The sequence below is a fragment of the Rhinatrema bivittatum genome, chromosome 3, assembly GCF_901001135.1.
Source record: "Rhinatrema bivittatum chromosome 3, aRhiBiv1.1, whole genome shotgun sequence".
Taxonomy (NCBI): domain Eukaryota; kingdom Metazoa; phylum Chordata; class Amphibia; order Gymnophiona; family Rhinatrematidae; genus Rhinatrema; species Rhinatrema bivittatum.
This window is the reverse complement of record NC_042617.1, coordinates 427,007,671-427,030,861: the sequence shown is the minus strand read 5'-3', so window position 1 is coordinate 427,030,861 and position 23,191 is coordinate 427,007,671. Positions and strand designations below refer to the sequence as shown.

At 42.3% G+C, this 23,191-nt stretch overlaps 1 protein-coding gene across 1 annotated transcript in view; it reads left to right on the top strand.

Annotated features, from left to right (window-relative positions):
* Positions 1 to 258: 258 nt before the first annotated feature.
* DLGAP2 (DLG associated protein 2) overlaps positions 259 to 23,191 on the top strand; it is a 511,962-nt gene continuing 489,029 nt past the window's right edge. The window contains exon 1 of the mRNA XM_029595762.1: positions 259 to 1,275. Within this exon, the coding sequence (XP_029451622.1) occupies positions 274 to 1,275 (1,002 nt within the window). The 5' untranslated portion in view covers positions 259 to 273. The remainder of the gene's footprint in view (positions 1,276 to 23,191) is intronic.

Genomic DNA, 23,191 nt, shown 5'->3' with positions numbered 1-23,191 from the left:
GGCAGCGATAACACCACGGTGGTGCAATCGCTGCCGGCTTTTGCAGGCCTGCCCCCCCGCCCCCCATTACCACCGGGATTCACCATTCTCTGCGAGAATGGAAAATTTCGGCCTATGTGTCCAGAGTTCTTTTTTATAGTGTACTGCCTTTTCTAAAATTTGTTATTCTTAACTGTTTAGTGACATCTGATTTTTCTTTTAACAGACCAGCAGTACTCATGGTCACCTTCCCAGCATTTCAATGAAGAAAGATACTCTCCTGCCTTAAGGAACATGAAAGGATTATCTGGTAGTCGCAATCAACCACAGCTATGCTCGGGTCATACTTGTGGCTTAGCATCCTCTGAGGATTGTGAACATACTCATGACCATATTCATCATGGACAGGAACCTAGGCAATCATATTTACTCAGTCCAACTGAGAGCTGCCAAATGGACCACCATCGGTGCTCTCCTCGGAGCTCCATTCATTCAGAATGCATGATGATGCCCGTGATGATGAGCGATCACATGTCAAGTAGCACTTTTCCCAGGATGCACTACAGTACGCATTATGACACAAGAGATGACTGTGCTGTGTCACATACTAGCAGTAAGATAAATCGAATTCCTGCAAATCTTTTAGATCAATTTGAGAAGCAACTTCCCTTGCATAGAGATGGATTTCACACATTACAATATCAGAGGACCTCTACATCAACAGAACAGCGCAATGAGAGCCCAGGGAGAATACGTCATCTTGTTCATTCTGTCCAGAAACTTTTTACCAAGTCTCATTCCTTGGAAGGCTCATCTAAGAGCAATGTCAATGGTACTAAGGGAGACAGTCGAGGGGATGATCACCATCATGGTCATCATTCCAAACATAGCAAAAGGAGTAAAAGTAAGGAACGGAAACCAGACAATAAGCATAAAACTGGGATGACTGGTTGGTGGAGCTCTGATGATAATTTGGACAGTGATAGCACTTATCGAACGCCTAGTGTAATGAACAGGCATCATGTAGATCACATTTCCCACTGCTATCCTGAAGCTCTTCAGGGACACTTTGGAGATCTGTCTCTAAAGACTTCCAAAAGTAACAATGATGTGAAATGTTCAGCTTGTGAAGGGCTTTCAATGACCCCTGAAGGTAAATACATGAAAAGGAGTTCCTGGTCTACACTTACGGTAAGCCAGGCAAAAGAAGCCTATCGCAAGTCATCACTTAACCTGGATAAGCCTTTGGTACATCAGGAAATGAAACCTTCTTTGAGGCCATGCCATTATCTTCAGGTAAGAATGTAATGTGTGTTGTATTATGCCTTGTTAAAAAAAAAAAAAGTATAACTATCGAAAGAGTTCCAAATGTGTTTTTTTTGTGTATACAGCATATACACACTGAAAAAAGATTTAATAAGATTGTTTTATATGACTCATTTCCTTCTTTCTACTTTGCCATTTCAGCAATTTTTATAATTCAAATCTTAGTGAGTATCACTAAGGAAACAAAATGCAATATGGGACTAATACAAAGATATGAAAATTGCTTAGCATGAATCTGATTCCATTCTTCTATTCTTATGTAATAATATGAAGTAAAGATATTTGTACAAGTTATTTGACACAAAGCTGCTTTGATTATATTGTAAACAATTCCAGAACAAGAAATGCATGAGAACCATGAATACCTTGCATTGATTACTGCCATCCCTATCTCTTTATAACAAAAGACTGATACACACCATTTAGGATGTTTTTTTAGTTGTGCTTTGAAGAGTGCACCATTGTACACTATCTATATTGAGTGAAATTCTCAGTTCTGTGACTTTGTCATGCACAGCGCTAAACACCTTAGTTGTGCGTGAATCACCAAACAGCTAAAATAGCAGAGTGTGCTAAAGATAGCCACTGGCTTCTTCTGATATGCCAGTCAGTTACATATTAAACCATCCCCTACAACTACACTATGACATTCGTAGAGATAGAAGCTTTATCAGGATATTCTTGTCATAGGGTAGTGTCATGAAAGAGCAGGCTGGAGTCAGGGAGCACCCTCACAGAGGCAGTACCAGGCAGTAGGATAGGACTGGAGCTGGTCTTCTGCCTAAGCGACCCCCTCCCCCTGTAAGTTGAGCACTTGGGTTCTGGAGGCAGGAAGGACTTGTCTTCTCTGGAACATCAGGGCATAGATTGGGAGCTGAGTACAGGCTGGGAGCTGAGGTCAGGCATAGGCTGGACAAGGCAGCACAGGCTGGATGAGGCAAGGCTGGCTGGACAAGACATGGCAAACTGGACAAGGCAAGGCAGACTAGAAGCTGAAGTCAGGCATAGACTGGAAGCTGGGGACAGGCACAGGATCAGAGCTGAATACAAGTACTGGCTGAAGGCTGGATACAGAGTACAAGCTGGGGCTGGATCTGAGGCAAAAGACAAGGGCAAGTCTGAATAGACAAGGGCCTGAACTGGACTAGGTAGGACAAGGACTGAACAGGACTAGACAAGGAGAGGATGGACTAGAGAAGTAACGGAACAAGAAAGCCCAACAGGGCACAAGATAGGGCAAGGGCAAGACAGAAGAGAACACATAGAGGGCCCAGAGGCTGCAAGGCAGAGGGCATGTAGGCAACTAGGTATGAGGGTCAGAGGCCTCTAGGCAAGGCAGAAGGCCTGGAGGCCACAGGGTTGGGGAAGACAGAAGGCTCCAGAAACCACAAGGCTAGGCAAGGCAGAAGGTCTGGAAGCCACAAGATTAGGCAAGGATAGCAAGGTAGAAGTGGTCATGTCAGAAAGCCAAGGTGACTCAATGAAGAGGCACTAAGGCACTGAGTAGGGCTGAGGCTTGGGCATAGTAGGATCAGTGAGGAGGTAACTGGCAAGGTAGTGAGCAAGGCTCGCTGAGGACTCTTGATGGAGGGAAGACTACACAGCAGGCTAAACCTCAACATGGGAAGACTGCACAGCAAGCAAAACTGTGACAGATAGAATACACATTAATGTTTCTTTCTTCTAATGAAACGTATGAAGTGGTATATCTAGGTATTTCATTTGGAAAAAAATATGTTAAGATCGTGGAAATATTATTACACTACTCTTTTAGGCTGCACACATATTTAAATTAATTGCAGAGCAGCATCTTAAAATCTGCTTTATTCACATTTGTGTCTCCTACCAATATACATCAAAGGGTGACTTTTCAGTCATGTATGTGCATAAAACACTGGGGGAGAAGTGTTCTGGGGGCAGGGTTGGCGTGTGTTTTGTAAGTTAACCTGCACAATTTATACCCTCAATAGAGGGAATTTTTGAAGAGAATTTATGAGCATAAGTTCGCTTTGAAAATGTGGGGTAAAGTATATAAAAGTTACACAAAGCCTTTACGCCTACCCGCATGGTTATGAAACTACACTCATTTTATTTATTTACCTATACATTCTTATATTCCGTATCCTCCGGTCGTGATTGTTCTGTCATAAATGGTCATGCAAATGCAAATTACAAATCTTGAACAAGCCATATGCTGGAATGGCCCATTTTTTCCCCCATTAAAATGTAATCATAATTACATTGACAATGAAGCCAAATAAATGATGAAAAAAAATGTAAACGTTTATTTTTATTGTATGCATTAGAATCATGAATCCCATTTCTGGTCCCCAAGGACCCCCAGCGTGTCTGAAGCATAATGTTACATAACCAACACAAGGCCCATCTAGTCTGTCCTTTCTCTGCTACTGTTGCAATATTATAGTTCTGCCCCCCCCCCCCCCCCCCCCCCCCCCAGTCTCTGGCTTATCCCCTATTTCTCTACAGATTCTTTGTACTTTATTCATCCTTTCATGAATTCCACTATTGTTTTTGCCTTCATTAGCTGGCTGTTTCATATATCCACTACTCTTTAAGTAAAGCAGTGGTTCTCAAATTGGTCCTCGGGCACCACCTGGCCAGCCTGGTTTTCAAAATGCCCCTAATGAATATGCATAAGATAGATTTGCATACGATGGAGAGAAAGCAGGCAAATATATCTCATGGATATTCATTGTGGATATCCTGAAAAACCACATTTGTTTGTGGCTTTTGAAGATTGGAGGTGGCCACCCCTTCTTTACAGTATACATGTATAGGTCCTTAACTTTCTCCTCATAGGATCTATAGTGTACATGCTGCACCATTTTGGTGTCTTCCTGTGAACTATCTATGCTTTGTCTGTTACCTGGTGGAGATGCAGCTTGCAGAACAAGACACCAATGATTTGTACAGAGGGATTATCACCTCATTTCCTTTGGTCATAACTCTCCTTATGCATCCTAGCATTTCTCTGGCTTGCCATGATCTTTGGCAACATCAAGATCATCAGACATGTTCACCCTGAGATCTCTTCTCCTGTTTCTCCTAGTGGTAACTTGGACAATAGCAGCTTGGAAACTGCCAGAAAGAAGAAGCAGGCAGACTCTGGTTGTTTCCCTTTTGTGCAATTTATTTACAGTGAACAAACAAAAACAAACTACAATGCAGCTCCTCCCTTCACCCAAAATTCCATGTAGGTTTGTAATTTAAGGAGGACCAGGTGAGACAGTTGTATCTGGACCTTTAAAGTAGTCTGAGGGAGTTTTCTGTATACTACCTCACATACCCTCCCCCAAGCTCAACCTTATTGGGATAAGCACTTTCCTGTACTAGGGATATCTCTCTAGACAGGAAGTCTGCATTGGTCTTTTCCCTGCCTTCCCTATGTAGTAATTTATAGTTGAAGGGCTGTAGGGCCAGGGACATTCTCATCACCCTCGCATTGGACTCTTTGTTTCTTTTCATCCATAGGAACAGTTGGTGGTCCATTATGAGTGAGAACTGCTATCCCAGCAGGTAATAGTGTAAGGCCTCTAAAGCCCAGTTGACTGCCAATGTCTCTTTCATGGCATCAGCTTCTAGCTAATGTAAGCCACAGAATGTTCTTGGCCATCCTTTTCCTGGACTAAGACTGCTCCCAATCCTATTTCTGAGGAATTGTTCTGCACCGTGATGGGTTCGGTGAAGTCTTGTCTTATCAGGACCAGTTTGTAGCATATCGCCTCTTTCAGAGCCCGGAAGGCCTTCTCTGTTTTAGCTGACCACTGGACCTTCTCTGGTGATTTCTTCAACAACAGCATCATGAGAGGCTCCGCCTTTTCTGAGTAAATAAAGATAAACCTTCTGTACTACCCCATGAGGCCTAGGAATGCTCTCACTTTCGCTTCTATTTGCTGGACTTCACCCAGGTGTTTTTCTTGATCTTCCCGATCTGCTAATGGACCTTGCCCTTTCTTAAACTGTAACCAAGATACTGGACATCTTGTCCTCCCAGCAAACATTTCTCAAGGTTAGCCATTAGTCTTGCTTTCCTCAGAATGGTTAGCATGGCCTGGAGTTGGGTTAGATGTGTCTTCCAATCTCGGCTGTACACCCACAATGTCATCCAAGTAGGAGGCTGTGTACCCATGATGTGGGCAGAGCAGGAGGTTGAACAACCATTGAAATGTTGCAGGGGCACTGTGGAGTCCAAGTGGTAAGATGGTGAACTGGAAAAGGCCACCTGGTGTTGAGAACACAGTCTTCTCCTTCACTGTTGGCATCAGAAGCTCCTGCCAATACCCTTTTGTAAGGTCCAGGATGGAGATGAACTGGGCTTATCCCAGTGCTCAGTCAGTTCATTCACTCATGATATCCGGCATGTGTCGAGTTTTGAGACCCTTTGACCTTTTTAAAATCAATGCAGAACCTTATGATCACAGCTGGCTTCAGCACCAACAATATGGATGAGGACCATTCACTGTTAGAATCCTCTTTAATCCCAAGCTGGAGCATCACCTTTTCTTCAGTCTCAATGATGCAGTACCTGGCCAAGAGAATCTGATAGGGTCATTGCCATACCATTACTCCAGGAAATGTAATGATGTCATGCTACACTAGGTGGGTAAACTGGGAAGATTTGAAAAAAAATCTCTTTGGTTTTCTCTACCAGCTGCCTTAGGTCAGCTGTCTGTGCATTGGACAGCTGATTTCCAAAAGGCACTTGGCTTGTTCCACTTCAGGTCTGACCTCTGGGTTAAACTCTCCTTCTTGTACCACTCTGCACTCCTGTACAACCCACTTCTTCATAAGGTTGACTTGATAGAGGTTATTTTTGTTATATAACCTGGGATATTTTGTAATCCACAGGCCCTGTTTTCTCCAAAACATCATAGGGTCCTTGCCAATGGGCTAACAACTTGCTTTCAGAAGATGGCAGTAGGACAAGGATGCATTCCCCCAGCTGGAATGCTCTTGGACTGTGGGGCAATTGTATTCTCTGACTTGGGTAGCCTGAGCCTTCTCTAGGCATAGGCAGGCCACCTCTCCAGTCTTCTTTAGGTGATCTTGCCTTCGGAGAACATAGTCAGTAAGGTTCTGACAGGGGTTCCTTTTGTCTTCCCAAATCTTGCGGTTAAGTCCAAGATTCCTCTCAGTCTTTTCCCATACAGCAACTCAAAAGGGGAAAATTCCACTGAGCTCTGTGGCAGTTCATGGACTACCAACAGCACATAGGGCAGCAATATATCCCAATTCTTACCATCTTCATCCACTAATTTCCTCAACATTTGTTTGAGTATCTGATTGAAATCCTCATCAGTCTGTGGGTGATATACCAAGGTATGCAGTGTTTTTACCTTGAGCAATGTACAGAGCTGTTTCATTACCTTGGATACAAATGAGATTTCCTGATCCATTAGGATCTCCATGGCTAGCCCAAATAGTGAGAAAACCTTCATTAGGATGGTCACCACCATCGGGGGTCTTCATATTCCATAGCAGCACTTCCTATGGATATCTTGTTGCATAGTCCAGAAGAAATGAGGATGTACTTATTTCCTCAAGTAGATCTCTCAAGTGGCCCAACAAGGTCCATGCCCACTCTTTCAAAAGGTGTTTCTATTATGGGCTTGGGGATGAGAGGTACCACCTGTAAGCTGGCAGGCTTTGTGAATAAGAAGGTAGGGAAGGACCACCAATACAAGTGAATTTGTTTACGTAGGCCCAGCCAATAGAACTGTGCTAATATTTTCTCCCATGACTTTTCCTCCCCCCAGGTGACCCCTTAGAAGATAGCTATTGGCTACTTGTATGACCTTCTGACAATACGTTTTGGAACTAGAAGTTGTTCAATCAATTCCCCTTCCACATTTCCCTTCATGACTCATTAAAGTAGGTCCCCTTTCATCACAAAATAAGGAGGATTAGCCTCTGTAATCTGTGCCCCAGGGACTAGCTTTCCATCTACCCTCTGCATATGCTCCTGGGCCCATTTAAAGGACTCATCCTCCCTCTGGGATCACCTGAAACTACTCAGGTCACCCCCTCATTTGCCACTCAAAGGGGCCAGGTAAGATATTCTGGGTAGGTTTCTGTTCTTCCTCTGACTCTGACCCTGTCTCCTCAGCTGCCTATAAATTAGCAGCTTAACTTTATTTGTCCTGTCGGCATTGTCTCCAGGATTTAGGAGTCTTAGAGTCTTTATTATACAGATCTGGATACACCAAAGGAAAGAGTTCTGGAAACTCCAGTTCTTCGTTGCTATGGCTAGACAAGCCCATTGTGAGCTGGTTCCATAGGCTATTGAAGTTTAGACAGTCCCAGCCAATCATCATGGGGTAGGATAACCAAAGAAGAAATCCACCTCAATTTGGTCTTGGCTGATTGGGGTCTGTAGTTGTACCTGGCTTGTTGGATACTGCCATTAGTCCCTGTGGATGCATGCCAGAGTAACTACTCTATTGTAGTCAACTTGACTCCCTTCAATAACTCTCTTTGGATGAGTGTTTTCACACTCACAGAGTCCACCAGTGCTTGGGATATCCACAAAATTAGAAATGTATGGGGCTATAGCATGTTCAACTTACCTATGGGACAGGCATGTTCATCTTCCCTGTGGGGACAGTCTCTGGCAAGATGGCCTGGGTGAGGTTTCCATTTGAGGTGTAAAATCCAGCTGGGTCTGCAATACTGGTTTTTGGGGCCTCTAGCTCATAGGACTCTATCATCCTCTAACGGAGTCGAGTAGCCTCTCAGGGTACCTTGATGACTTGGGCATGGTCTGGGCCTGGTAATAGATCTCTGCTACTTCCACTGCCTTTTTCAGCGTAAGGTTCGGGTGTTGACAAACCGACTGTCGCATAAGCCATTGCAGGCTCTCTAGGAACCACTATGGCTACCCCCACTCCACTCTTCACTTCTGTGTGTAGCCATTTTTAAGTGACATCCTTGAGTCTGCGGAACAGGTTCCTGGGGTTTTTACCAGTCTGATGAATTCCCCAAGGAAACTGCTGTCGGTAGGCTTCAGGCTAAGTCCTACTCAATCTAGAATGGCAGCTTTGACTTCTTGGTATGTGGCCCTCCCTTCCGAATTGGCAGTTTGGAAGGCATCTTGACTACTCTCGGTGAGTAGATTCCCCAGATAGGTAGCCCACCTATCCTCTGGCCAGCCTGCTAGTCATGCTGTACTCTTAAAGTTTGTTAGGAAACCATCGGTGGCTTCTCCTGGTATCATCTTAAGTAGTGTCAGTGACATGGGAGTTGGCCTGTTTACCATGGTTTGCACAGCTTGTGCTATTTGGGTTAACATCTTATCCTGCTGCATCACCTGCTTTCACAATGCTTGCTACTGATCAATTTGGGTTTGTAGGCATTCTGCAGTTGCTGCTGCCCTGTGGTAAGAATCTCAAGCACTTGCTCCATTGCTTTTTTCAAGGCTGCCTCCCAAACTGGTTCACTCTCCAAGGAAAGGAGAGGGGAAAAAAAACCTTCTGGCCTGATTGGCCCTTATTCACTGCATGACCCCTGACTATACAGACACGGCTAGCCTTCTTGGTCTGTTGTGTGAAGGCTAGGTGAGTTGAACTGTGAGGCCCCAGGAAAAATAGAAAAAAAAAAACTGTAGGGTTTCTTTTTTATACTGCTGCTGCTATGGGATCTTGCCTGTGCTTCCCGAGTGGGCAAGATATCCCACTCCTGACCCCTTATGTGGTAACGTGGGTAATAGTGGCTTGGAAATAGCCAGAAAGAATAAGGAGACAGACTCTGGCTGTTTCTTTTATGTGCAATTTATTTACAGTAAACAAACCAAAAACAAACAACAGTATAGCTCATCTTAACTTCAGGTAACTCACAATCTTAAAATGTAGCAGGTTTTAGCACCGGGTGGATCTCTGCCTGCTCCCTGGGGCCTTTCTAAACCTTCTAGGACCTGAGTTCTTAAACTCTGATGAGGAACTCCTCCCTTCACCCAGGATTCCCTGTAGGTTTGTATTTTAAGGAGGACCAGGTGAGAGAGTTGTGCCCAGACCTTTAAGAAGGTCTGAAGGAGTTTTCTGTATTACATTTCACACTCCTATTTGCTGCTTACCAGTGCTTCACCCCTAATCATAAACAATTCCCCTGAATTTCTTCACCCTAACTGCATTACTGTGCTTCCTTGAAATAAATCTTAGTTTCTAAACTCTCAAGCACTCCTTAAACATTCTTAGGTCACTCCTTTTCTTTTTTCAACTTTATCTGGTATGTCCATTCTGCTATAGGTATAAGAAAAAGAAACTATTTATTCTGGGATTTAAATTATTGTGCTAATTTTATGTATTCACTTGTTCTATTGACTTTGTTTACTGTTTGCACAAAATTTGAACAATAATTCTCTGACACTTGCATAAATCTGATTATATAGCTTGGACATTGTAGTTACTATGAATTATGTTTTTATACATATATGAAAATCCCTTATAAAATAGATTCTACCACATTATTTTATTGCTTAATGTTTGGATTTATGCATTGAGTTGCACTATAGAACTCATTTTTTATATAGTTTTGTGGTACTTTCAATTTTTCTTGTTATTTGTATCCTATCTTCCCTATTGCTATTCCATAGACAATATCTCAGAGAAGGCCACTAATTGTGAAAGTTACCCGGCCCTTCCAATAATTCTATGATCTCCTTTCATAAGACACTGATGTGATAATGGGCCAGCTGGCTTTCTCTGAGCTGGGGTTGTGTAGAGGCTTTTTTTTTCCTCAGAAAAGGGCCAAATGTTGACTGGATCTATGAAAAGGGTTTAGCTCCACAGGTATTCAGGGGACCATTCCCTATGAAAACCAGTGAAAGAAAAGAAAGAAAAGCTCTGTATAAGAATCGCTGATAATTGTCTCTCTGCAAAACCTCTGCCGGTGACCAAGCTAGCAGTAGTAATTCTCAGCTCAGGGGCATAAGAGTCCTGTGATCTGCCTGTCCGGAGTCAGGACTACTGCTTCTATAGGGTTTACTCAGTGTCTCCTCAGGCATGCTTAAGCCCGAATCTCATGTTCCTCCTTCCTTTGAGTTTTTATGCTATGGAAAATAAAACCCACCCAGTGAGGCAGCCCAATTCCTAACTTTCCCTTAACGTTGTCTAGTGAGATTCATCAGGAAAACATTCTTAAATTGGTCCAGCTTCCTTGCACATATGCCCCTTTACAATTGATTTTGTTCTCAGTTGGCTCATGTATAGCCAAATGGACATCAGGCATGCACTTACCATCGTGGGAGCTTTTTCTGGATATGCACACTGAATATTCATGATATGCATTTGTATAAACTTGCTTTAGCTTTCGTAACCAAACTGATTGCCATATTATGGTTTCCCCATTCTTAAGGACTGGGTTTGGAAAATACTACATTAGATCATTGTCAAACCGCAGGATTTATGCAATTTCTTGGTAAACCACAGGATGTGTACAGCTATTTCTGAATCCTGCCAAAAATCAATCTTTTAAAGACTGTTTTCTGAGAAGTCCCAATAGTATACAGACCTGCTGTACTATTATAATTTGCAGGATATCCTTTGTGAGTTTCTTCTGTTTTCTATAATTAAAACTAAACAAAAACTGCCATCTGGTAACATAAGTTGATGAAAGCTGGGAAATTGAAGATTACGGTTGTTACTTTCTTCATTTCATGTGTTTCCACATTTCAGCATCTGATACATTTGCTACTTTTCAGTATTCGAAAAGCAAACACAGCAAGTAGAATTACCAACATTGAATCTGTTAATCATTTTCATGCTAGTTGTAATTATGTAAGTAACTTCCAAGCAAACCTCCTGGAATTCATGTGCAGAAGCCATGATTAGAACAGTATTAAAAATTACCTCATGTGAAATGAAATTATCTGATTGGCTTATGTAGCATGTATGATGTAATCTGTGACCTCACAGTCAATCTTGAACAAAAAGATTTTTGAAATTTACTGGCGATAACTTTACAGTATTTTAAAAGAAAACTATACCCTCTTTCTACTATGCAGTGTTTCAGAAGAACACCTGGAAGCAAATATAATTTCTCTCTTTTGTTTGTAAAGCAAATATATGTGTACAGTTGACTACTTTTTCCAGTTATTTGTACACTTACATTTTGATAAGTGCACGGAGTTATTATTGTTGAAATCCTCTGCTCAGAGACGGGTGGCAGCTAGGAAAGCAAATAGAATGCTAAGAATTATTAGGAACGAATGGAGAATAAAATGGAGACTATCATAATATCTCTGTATCACTCCACAGTGGGACCACACCTTGAGTATTGTGTGCAGTACTGGTCACCACATCTAAAAAAAAGATATAGCAGAATTGTAAAGGATACAGAAAAGGGTGACCAAAATGGTAAAGGGGATGGAATGATTCCCCTTTGAGGAAAGGCTAAAGAAGTTAGGGCTCTTAAGTTTGGAGTAGAGACAGCTCAGGGGAGATATGATAGAGGTCTATAAAATGAGTGGAGTGGAATGGGTAAACACAAATTGGTTGTTTACTCTTTCAAAAAGTGCATTCAATGAAGTTACTAGGTGATACATTTAAGACAAAGAGTAGAAAATATTTCTTTTACTCAATGCATAATTAAACTCTAGAATTCATTGCTGGAGGATGTGGTGGAAGATGTTAGTGCAGATGGGTTTGAAAAAGGTTTAGACAAGGTCCTGGAAGAAAATTCCATAAATAGTTACTAAGTTAGACTTGGGGAAATCTATTGCTTATCCCTGGGATAAGCAGCATGTAAAGTATTGACCTTTTAGGAGCCTGCAAGGTACTTGTGACCTGTTGGAGAAAGGAACCTGGGTTTGATGGACCTTTGGACTCTCCCAGTATGGCAAATCTTATGTTTTCATGTTCTTATCTGTGCTTTGAATTTGCCGATGTATCAACTCCTTTGATGTACTGTGAAAGTGTTGTAACTTCTATGACCAAAGAAAGATTGACTTTTTCCAGTTAAATCTTGAAAACCTATGCCAAGGTGGCCAGTTCTGGTCCTTAAGAGCCACAAATAGGCCAGGTATTCAGGATATCCACAATGAATATGCATGAGATAGATCTGGTTGCACTACCTCCATTGTATGCAAACCTCATGCAGAAGCAAAAATTGTCATGTGCTCTGGAACCCTTTATTTTGGCTAGTTTCAGAAAGTAAAACTTGTGACAGGATGTTATATTACACAGTCACTAATTTTGTAGGAGAATCAGGCAGTAAACAACAGACAGCCTTCATTCAGTCTGCTTCCCACCTCTTCAATGTCTCTACAATATTTCCAAGCCTAATCCATATTTTCTTAAATGACATAAAATGCATATTTCAGAAACAGATGAAGCAGTGTTTCCTTGCCAATGTTTTCTTACCTATTATTCCTTTGGAACTGGACTTAATGATTTTCCAATTTCATGGGGATTAAAAAGAAAAAAAAAAGCTTTGCAAGGGTTAATTCTGTTGTCTTTTTTTTTTTTTTTAAACCCTGGTTTTATCTAGTTTTGGAAAATATAACGTCAGGATGCCTTATTGTGCAAATTGTTTAAAGAGAAATAATAGGAATAGTTATACTAAATTGCCATTCCAATGTGATCTGGATTCCAATGTGATCTGGTTAACTTCTTTTGCCCATGAGTCATACAGGAACAATAAGACATCCTACCATAAGTTAATTTGTTGAAAATAGACAAAATTAATGTTTTTGAAATAGTAGAAATATCTGTTCCTTTAAGGGGATGTCTTACCCAGCATTCCTCTTAAATTGGAGTGAATATTTGGAACCACATCACTTTTGTTTTGATCCGTCAGTTTTCTCCTGCTCCTTTGGACTTCCCAACTCATTCGGCTATGATCTAGAGCCATGAGCCTTCATTTGCAGCTACCCCGGGATTTCTTTTCCTCCTATTTTACATGCCGCCTTCACTTACTTTAGTCTGTTCACTGCAGTGCAGTCCTTGGCTGGGGCCCGTGCTCCAGGGCTCATTGTGAAACCCTTGCAATATTGCACCCTAAATCTGATCACTAGGTGTCACTGTTGTGCAATGGTTATATTCCCTTCTCCTCAGATGTCGTGAATGCTGATTCCATAGCATATCTAGTCCCAGACAACCCAGAGAAGGGAATAACTGAGCCACAAATTGAATTTGAGTCCCTCTGCAAGGTAGGGCACAATTCTGCCACTGAGCCATGGGGTTGGCCCTAGAACTATACAAATTTTAAGTAACAATGTTTCAATTCACAGTGATTTGGATTAAAAAAACAACTTTCTGAGGAAATTATTGTCCCCTAAACATCAAATCTTCATTTAGGGTCTGATTTACTACTTTTTTTCCCCCTCAGAAACACAGAATGGGAGAAGTCTTACTAAATTAAGCCTTCAGTCTAGTTTCAGGAAGCATAGCTTATGGGACTGTACTTCATTGTCCAGATGGTCTTTCCATTGAAGAGATACAGTGTGGAGAAAAGGTTTGAGAACACCCTAGGATGGTCTGTATTTTAGCACAATTTACTGGAGACATGATTACATCTTAATCTAAACCCTGACCAGAGAGCAAGATAACATAAGTGAATAAATAGCTCAGACTAAAAGGATGAATTTTGATTATTTATTTAACAAAAAGGTTCAACATAAGTATCCTTTTGTGAAAAAATATGTGAACCTTTCATTCAATAACTGGAGGCAATAACTTCATCTGAACATTTCCTATAACCGTTGATCACTCTCACATCGCCCTTGAAGATTTTGGCCCATTTTTCCATACGGTACTGTTCTCTTCAAGTCCTCCCACAATATGTCAATAGGGTACAAACCAGGATTTTGATTTGGCCAATAAAAAGACAAAATCTCTTCTTTTCCAGCTATTCTATAGTAAATGTACTTGGATGCTGAGAGCCATTGTCTTGCTGCATGAACACCTTTCAGCTCAGCTTCAACTCACGGATGGATGGCCTCATATTCTCTTCTAGAATTTTGTTTTTAATATAAATTAGAATTCATGGTTCCATCAATGATGGCAAGCTGCCCAGGTCCTGATGCAGCAAATCAGTCCCACATCATGATACCCCTACAGTATTCTTGTCAGTCAGGAGTATGTTCTTAATTTGGAAAGCAGTGTTTGGTTTTTACCTAACAAAATGTTATTTATTGTGATAAAAAAAATTCAATTTTTGACTCAACTGTCAAAAGAAAATCATTCCAGAAGGACTGTGGATCATCCGGATGATCTTTGCCAAACATGAGGTAGGCAGAAATGTTCTTTTTAGAAAGTAATAGCTTTTACCCAGCTATCCTTCCATGAACATCATTACCATTCAGTTTTTCCTGATAGTTGACTCATGAACTCTCACATTAGCCATAGCATGAGAGATCTGCATATCTTTAGATGTTGGCCTGGGGTTCTTTGTGACTACGTAGATGCTTTTCAGGTTTGATTTTTGGGATGATCCTAGGTAGAGTCACTGTAGCCTTGTCGATTTGTAAACTGTCTGGAAGAAGCCCCAAATGTTTAGAAATGATCTTGTAACCCCTGTCCAGACAAATGAGCATCAATTATTCTTCTTTGTAAATCCTTTGACATTCTTCTAATCATGATATGAGTTTCTACTAACTTGTATGGTAAAGACCAAACTCTAAAACTTTCAGATCTTTATATAGGACAGGATGCCCAAACTCGGTCGTGCAGATTTATTCTGCAGGATAGTTACCTAATTTTAGCACCTGTTTCTAATTAGCTAATTAATTATGATAAGGAAACTAGGGGCTCACTTATTCTTTTCATATACACTGGTTCTAAATTAGTGTTATTGTTCCTACTTGGACATTACTGTGTCTCAAGAAACACAGTTTTGTTTAATTTATAACTTTTATTTCAGTTAAAAAAAAAATGGATATCATGGTAAGAACTTATAATTCTCATTATTATTCTTGGGGATCATAAACTTTTTCTCAGCACTATATGTAGCAGATCATAGATGAGCATGACTTGGCGTATAACCCACCATCTTTTTCCTTTGTGCTCATGTGATAAATCAGGAAGAGTCTTTCTAGTCCCTGCATTTAAAAGTGAGTGAATCTTTAAATTCCCCTTTGATTAGGGGCTGTTTGGGTTAAAAACAGTATCCAGTAAAATGGCTGCCCTGAGGAACTAGACTTTTCAGAAGTCCTAGCGGTCAGCGTTCAGGAAGATTTGATTAGGGAGCCGTTGGGGACAGGGTGGAGTGACCCGCTCTGGCAGCAATTGGCTGGTAGGTGAAATAAAGGAGGCAGCCTTTTTGTAGGGTAGGAAGGGGAGAGAGAAGAAGCCAAGCAGAGCCCAGCTTCCTGATTCTGCACAAGGGAGGAAGCTTCTGATGAAGAGTTAGCGCCCTGGTCCACAGGCAACCCAGAGCTAGAACTAAGTTGCTTGCTTTTATAATGGAACTTTTCCTTCAAGCTTGACCAAACTTGGAGAAATTTGGGCTGTAAGAATGGGGAGAGTGTTTAAGGGTCTGTGGGAAACTGGCAAAGAAAACTGGCAGGGCAGGAAAACATCAACTGTTTTGATCCTAAATAAGTAAATCCCCAGAGAATGGCGTGTTATATTGTTTAAAGGCTGGGTTCCCTGCCCCCTGCCCCCCCCCCCCCCCCCCCATCCACCACCAATTTAAAAAATGGGACAGATAAATCCTAATTGCAACTAAATAGGGGTCTGTTAGGAAAGTGAAAACTGTTAGGACCTAAATACCAGCTGTATTTTTGGATATTTTTCACCGCCATACACTGATGTAGAAGTTTACCTGAAGGCTGAATCCTACTTTTATGAAAATCCAGCTCTGCTCCCTAAATTGATTAGAGACTTATTTGTTTGAATCTTAAAAGCTGGAGCTAGCACTGCCTGAAGAAAACTGGTGTTTTCTTTTTTCCTTCTATTTTGGTTTTCCAGCAGTGGAACACAGATGCCATGTGGAAAGCTGTTTTATTATGTATTGATTGGGGATGCTATCTGCTCTTTCACATAGATCAGCTCTGAAATAATGTTTGGAATATATTTTGTTTGCACTGATGTAAACCAAGCAAGACTGCTTGAACTGTGACTTCTGCCATGAATTAATAAAAGAGAACCCCATAAGGCCAGAAATACCCAACGTCTGAGTTCTTTACTTTATACCAGCCGGGAATGCCAAAACTAGTCAGGAGTCTGTTTAAAGCTTGTCCTTTAACTGGATCCTCTAGGGAACTGGAACAAAACTTTAAGAGTATATAGGTAGATGGATAGGAGCCCAGATATACCCCAGTGACAGAGAAGGATAAGGCAATGACATGTGTTCCCATGCTTATAGATTTGAGTCCAGAGCCTAGTCTGGTAGGGGGCTGTCTGGTAGGAAAGCTGTGTGACCAACTGCACTCACCCCAGGAGCCGCTTACCCGCCCAACGCCAAGCCTGCATCTTCTGCAGCTGGAATGCTGCCGCTACTGCATGTGCCTATAGGCGCGGGCATGCTCTCTCTAATATAGGCCCTAAGGCGGGAAAGCCCCAGCAGCAGTGCCTGATGATGTCATAGAAAGCTATCCTCTTAGGTCCAGCCATCCCATCCCTCAGCATCTCAGCAAAAGGTCCCTCGGCTTGCAGTGCGTGTTGCTATCGTATCCATTGCTTTGCCTTCTCATTGTTCCCTTGTTCCTTGTCTCCTTGTTGCTTCTCTTCCTTGCCTTGCCTGTTTGCCCTGCCTATGTCCTGGTCCCCTGTGATTTGTCTTGTCATTCTGTCTTGCCTGATACCTGATACTGACCTCTGCTACAGACCCCAACTAATCTCTTGCCTGCCTCCCGGTACTGACCTCTGCTATAGACACTGGCTTGTTTTTATAATCTGCCTGCCCAACCTCAGCTTGTACTTGGATCTTGTCTTCTCATTGCCAGCCCTGAGCACTACCCGTACCTGCACCCTCTGTCACCGTTCCTTAAGGGACACCCGCCTAAGCCCTGTTGGCCCCTGGAGCCTAAAGGCTCAATCTGTGGGAACAGGGCTGGTATAGGTAAAGCTCCAGCTCCAGTAGGAACCTACTAGGCCAGCTGTCAGCATGGGTCTAATAGGTTCACCTTCTAGTTTGCATCAACCATGCCATAGCCCAAGGGCTCATATATTTTGAATTTCTACCTAAAAACCGTTATGAACTAGTGATTCTCACATGGAATGACAGTATACAAAATATTTAAAAAAATAAAGATAAAATCTGTAATAGCCGTCTAGAATGGGTACCGACAAAGGTCAATTCCTACAAATTGGAAACAAGTGATGCTGGATATACTTGAGGCATGTTTGACCATCTTTGAGTACATGTTTACACCCCACAGGACTAGCCTGTCTCTGAGCACCAAGCTGGAGGAGTGTTCCTTCTAGGGAATGCACAGAAGCCCAGAGACTATATGCACATTACTGTTAATCATGCCTGACAATACAGTATCCAAGCACCACCTTATTTTCTAAAACCATACAGAATAGAGATATCAAGGAATAGATAAGACATCTCGTGCTCATAAAATTGTCTCATATGCAGCAACATATGCAGCAACATGATCAAAGTTTATCAATGATAGCACTTTGTCAATAATAATACTCTTGTTCAAGTGGGTTATGGGTAAACAATCTTTGCAGATAAAGAACTGTCAGCTATTTCTAAAGCCTTCATTGTGCATAGTTTCCAAAACTATAATTTTTGTCTGGATGCCAGAGGATGTGGTTAGTGCAGTTAGTATAGCTGTGTTTAAAAAAGGATTGGATGAGTTCTTGGAGGAGAAGTCCATTACCTGCTATTAATTAAGCTGACTTAGAAAATAGCCACTGCTATTACTAGCAATGGTAACATGGAATAGACTTAGTTTTTGGGTACTTGCCAAGTTCTTATGGCCTGGATTGGCCACTGTTGGAAACAGGATGCTGGGCTTGATAGACCCTTGGTCTGACCCAGTATGGCATGTTCTTATTGTACGAAAATTGTTTCAACAGAGAAGAGAGATGATAGGCTCTTCCTTCCATCCTTTTCACCAAAACCAATATGGCGCCAGGCACCTTTTGACCTGAATTTGTTTTTCATAGGTCTGATCATGCCAGGGGTAAGGTTTGTGAGCCTATTGGTCCAATAGTAGTTGGGGGAATGGTAAGCATTTCCTTGTGTTAATCTACCCTATCATTAAAATCAATTAGTAGAGATGTTCATCTGTTTAAAACAAATAGGTAAAGCATGATAAATTAGCCCATTTTCAGTTTGGTTCATTGCATCAGAAACAAATAGCACCTCCAAAAATATTGGAACATTTTAATTTCATTCATTTTTTGATCTATCAAAGTCTATGATGCAAGCAAAAGTCCTTGGTTTTGTTTCTTCAAACCTGTCAGAGTAGAACTGGGATGAGAACACACAAGGAAGGAGCAGGACCAATCAAGGTGAAGCACTTTTTCAACCAACTTATCCAAATATAACTTCCTTTATATTTAACCTGAAACTCAAAGAAAAATGTAACTTTAAGCAGTCACCATTTTGCTGGATTTCAGACAGAGAGGAGAGAAATTCTGAAGCTCTTTATCAGAGTGAAAGAAAAGGTTTATGAAATATTTACCTAGGAGAAAGCAAGCATAGGAGACACTATAAGCTCTGTGTTGATTGTAACAGGGTTGCATTATTAACAGGAGTAAGAACATTGTAGACACAGTGGGCTGAATTTTCAAAAGGATTACCAGGTTTTACTTGTGTAAATAGGCTGCTGAAAATTGCCTGGGGAGCTTATGTACAGTACAAAAAAGTATGCATGTAACTAAAGTATATATTTTTACATGCACAAAAGGGTGTTCTAAGACTGGAATAAAGGTGGGAAATCATTTATGTACATAATGTTGATTTTCAAAAGAATGCATGTACTATAGCAGGTGTAAATGTGTGCATGTACGTTTACACGTGCACTTTTAAAAATTGTCATTATGTGAGTAAGCTGCCCTAATTTAAACAGCTCTAATTTTCAAAGCACTTTGAAAATTCAGCTTAATTTGTATACTTTAGTCCTACGCACACAGTTTTAAAATTACCCTCCCTGTGTTTTTGCATCACCAAGTATAAAAAGGCTTGTGTTTCATTTTGAGCAGTGGTATGCAGCAGTAAGTATGACAAGCAGGCATAGCAGCCTTTGTCTTTCCATATGTTTAAAGATGTCAGTGTACTGTATGTGAGAGACTTTTCTATAAAGTATAAAGATGAAATTTTGTACTATGTTCTCTTCATGGTACCCTGTTATAGAGTCCATCAAGTTAGGGTGAGAGAACATAGTAGAAATTTCAACTTTGTGAGACTTTCCTCACTTCAAATGACATCAAATCTTCACTAAGGTGTACTGTGCTTTTCGTACGTCTCACTCTAAATGTGAAACTGGCTCCTACACTGCCACTACCACCTCACCTTGACCTATCAGGTGGCCCTCCTATAGAGATTTAAGTACTTAACTACTAGGAAGGCCTTGTACATATTCTCTCTCTCTCTCTCTCTCTCTCTCTCTCTCTCTCTCTCTCGCTCTCTCTCTCTCTCTCTCTCTCTCTCTCTCTCTCTCTCTCTCTCTCTCTCTCTCTCTCTCTCTCTCTCTCTCTCTCTCTCAAAAATGCAGCAATTATCATAGGGTGTGCTAAGATCACCATGCAATAATATCTTTATGAAGGCAGATAGCATTATGCCACTGGCATCAAAGGGCAGGTGTGAAAACAGAATAGGAAAGGTTGTTCCTCCAGAAAGGCCAACACAAGCAGTGCTGATGATAGGGATAGGACAAGTAGTCCTCTGACCAAGATAAGGAGAGCTCTTTCTAAGAGAGGAAAAATAGCTAGACAGGCTTGGTTGAATAAGAAGCTAAAAGAGCTACTTGCTCCCTTCTCCACTGTTCCTATGATGCATAAGGAGTTGGAGGGGGGAGGGGGGAGGGGGTCAGCAGCAATAGGAAAGAAACATCAGGATATGAACCAAAGCCTGCACAGAATTTTCTGTAAGATTCTGAGCTGTATCTAAAAATGATCTTTGAAGCTTATGGTTCATATGAAAATTTCTGTCATGGATTAGAAGAATTAGGGGAAAGAGTAGTGAATAGCAGCTGAGAAGAATTTGAAGCACCTAATTACTAGCATAAGATCCAGTGATTAGCGCAGTGATTTGCCGAGGCCAAAAGCATCCTTCAAGAAAAGCAGGTAGGAGAGAGTATGAAATATGCCCCTGTCCTTTTCCTGCCTCATCTTCCCTCAAACTCAGCCCCAGTAGCAGCATCAGAGGGAGAAGAGATCTAGAGGAGAAGGCCACACACCATCATGTCAGTGGTAAACAACTATAGAGAAAATGGGGTAGAGTCCTGGAGAAAGAAACAAGCAGCAAAACATGTGGTGACATTTTGCATCTGGCAAATGATTTCTTGAATGCCCTGCCCTGCAGAGAGTGGAGAATGTAGAATTTAAGGGGTGCTGCAAGTCTTAGACCCCAAGTACAAAATACCCTCATAGACAATATTTAGTGGGCAGTAGGGATATGCAGGGAGAAAGCATTCATTTTTGTTTTCGGGAGATTTTTTTTACATGAATTTCGGTGCATGAATTGTTTGATTCATTTCATTTGTGAGAAAAAAATGAATCAAACAATGCATTAAAAAAAAATGAAAACAAGGCATCCTGGGGCCTCCTGCCCACCTGCCCATAAAAATGCCAGTACCAGGATCCCCCCAGCCCCCACTAACTTGGACAGTTGGGATCCACCAGTGAGGCCTAGGCCTTGGCCAAGGGAGCCAAATGTTGCCGTGACTTCGGCCTTTGCAAGGCTGATGCATCCACCGAACCCAGGCCCAAAGCCTGGGCTTTGGCCTAGGCTGAAGCCTGGACCCAAGCTGCTGGGTCCTGTTGCCTGGTCCTCAGCCTAGGCCGGAGCTCTGACCCAGGCCCAACACCATGACCCAGCTATGAGGCCGGGTCACAATGCCTGGGCCAAGGCCCGGACCAAGACCCAATCCCGCGACCAAGCCCAGAGGCCAGGTCCCAATGCTAGGGCATAAACCTTGAACCAGGCCCAATGCCATGACCTGTCATTGAGGCCAGGTCCTGATGCCTGGGCCTTGGCCTAGGTCAGATCCCAGACCCAGATCCACTGCCATGACCTGGCCTGGAAGTCAGGTCCCACTGCCGGGGCCTCGGGCCAGACCCAAGCCCCACACCACGACCTTGCCTAGAGACCAGTTCCTGACATGGGACCTTAGCCCAGACCCAGTCCAGATTCCATGACCAGGCCTGGAGGCCAGGTACCAATGCTGAGGCTGAGGCCCAGACCCAGGCATGGACCCCAAACCTCGCAGCTGCTCCCTTGTCGTCCTCTTCTTCTCTTGTGACAGCATCTGCTGGGGTTGTGCCAGAGTTAATTATCTCCAGTGTATTCACCACAGTGGATGGCACCATTTTTATGTATGGCAATGAAATTAATTTTCCTTTTTCATCACAGGACAGGTAATTTACACCATGTACACTCAGTGCCATACCCAGATGCAGTATCACCTCAATACAGGAGACCCCAGCATAAATTTCACTCATGCACTTCCTAACAGAGTTCATTAAGAACATGGCCACAGACCTGTTGGAACACTAGACACACAAAGCTGTGGTATGGCCTGACCTAGCCAAGATGAATCAGCATTTCCTCTATTGTCTACCAACCGGTATGGGTATTCTCAGTGGTAGGGAACATCATGAGTCCACATCATTTGCAGCTGATGCCAGAGTTGTTGGTAAAGTTGGTCATCATTGAAATAAGCTTCCTTTTGCAGGGATTCCCTGAATCTCCATGTGAGTGGTAAGAAGACTGAGTGCACAGCTACAGTGAACAAGTGCCCAAATTTTTTCCCACAGAATCTTGCTTTGTTGTTGTCAGGTGCCATTTTTGCCGCTGATGCCTGGCCTGCTCTTATCACCCATACTGTCTCTTGATTATACTGGGGTGTTTTAGCCCGAAAACATAAACATAAATAAAGCAAAGTAAAACCTTCTCTTCCCCGTCCCCTCTTTGGATACCTTTGGATCTTGGAGCTTGTTTACTACTGGTATCCTGCCTGTACCTGTTGTCCTCCCTATTCCTCCCATCCTGGAAGGAATGGAAAGCCTGGAAAGCTTCAGCATCTCAGGCCTTGCCCTCACCTGGTTCAAGTCCTACCTCTCAAACAGAAAATTCTCTGTTCAAATTGGTAACTCCACCTCCACCCCACAGCCTCTGCAACAAGGAGTCCCCCAAGGCTCATCACTCTCCTCTACCCTTTTCAATGTCTACCTTACCCCACTTTGCCAACTCCTCTCTGACCTCAAACTTAAGTTCTTTCTCTAAGCCGATGATGTCCAGATCATCATCCCTATACACAACTCCTTCTCTGACACCCTTAAACACTGGGATAACTGCCTCGCAGCCATCAACTCCCTGCTCGCCAACCTCCACCTGGCCCTCAATACGAACAAAACTGAACTCCTGCTTATCTCCCCCCACTCTTCCCCCTCCCCCCTACTCTCCAACATCCCCAAGCCCAACCCCCTCTCAGCGCAACCATTTGTGAAGGATCTTGGAGTCATCTTAGATCAGCACTTAAGCAAGAAGAATTATGTTAACTCTATTCTCAAAACTGGCTTTTTCAAACTCAACGTACTTAAAAAACTTAGACCGCTCCTACACACCCAAGACTTCCGTACAGTAATCCAAGCCACCATCTCTTCCAAACTTGATTACTGTAATGCTCTCCTCCTAGGGCTCCCTCATTCCACAATAAAACCACTACAAATGTTGCAAAACGCTACAGCAAGACTCATCGCAAACTCCCGAAAACATGACCACATCACTCCCAACTCAGGGACCTTCA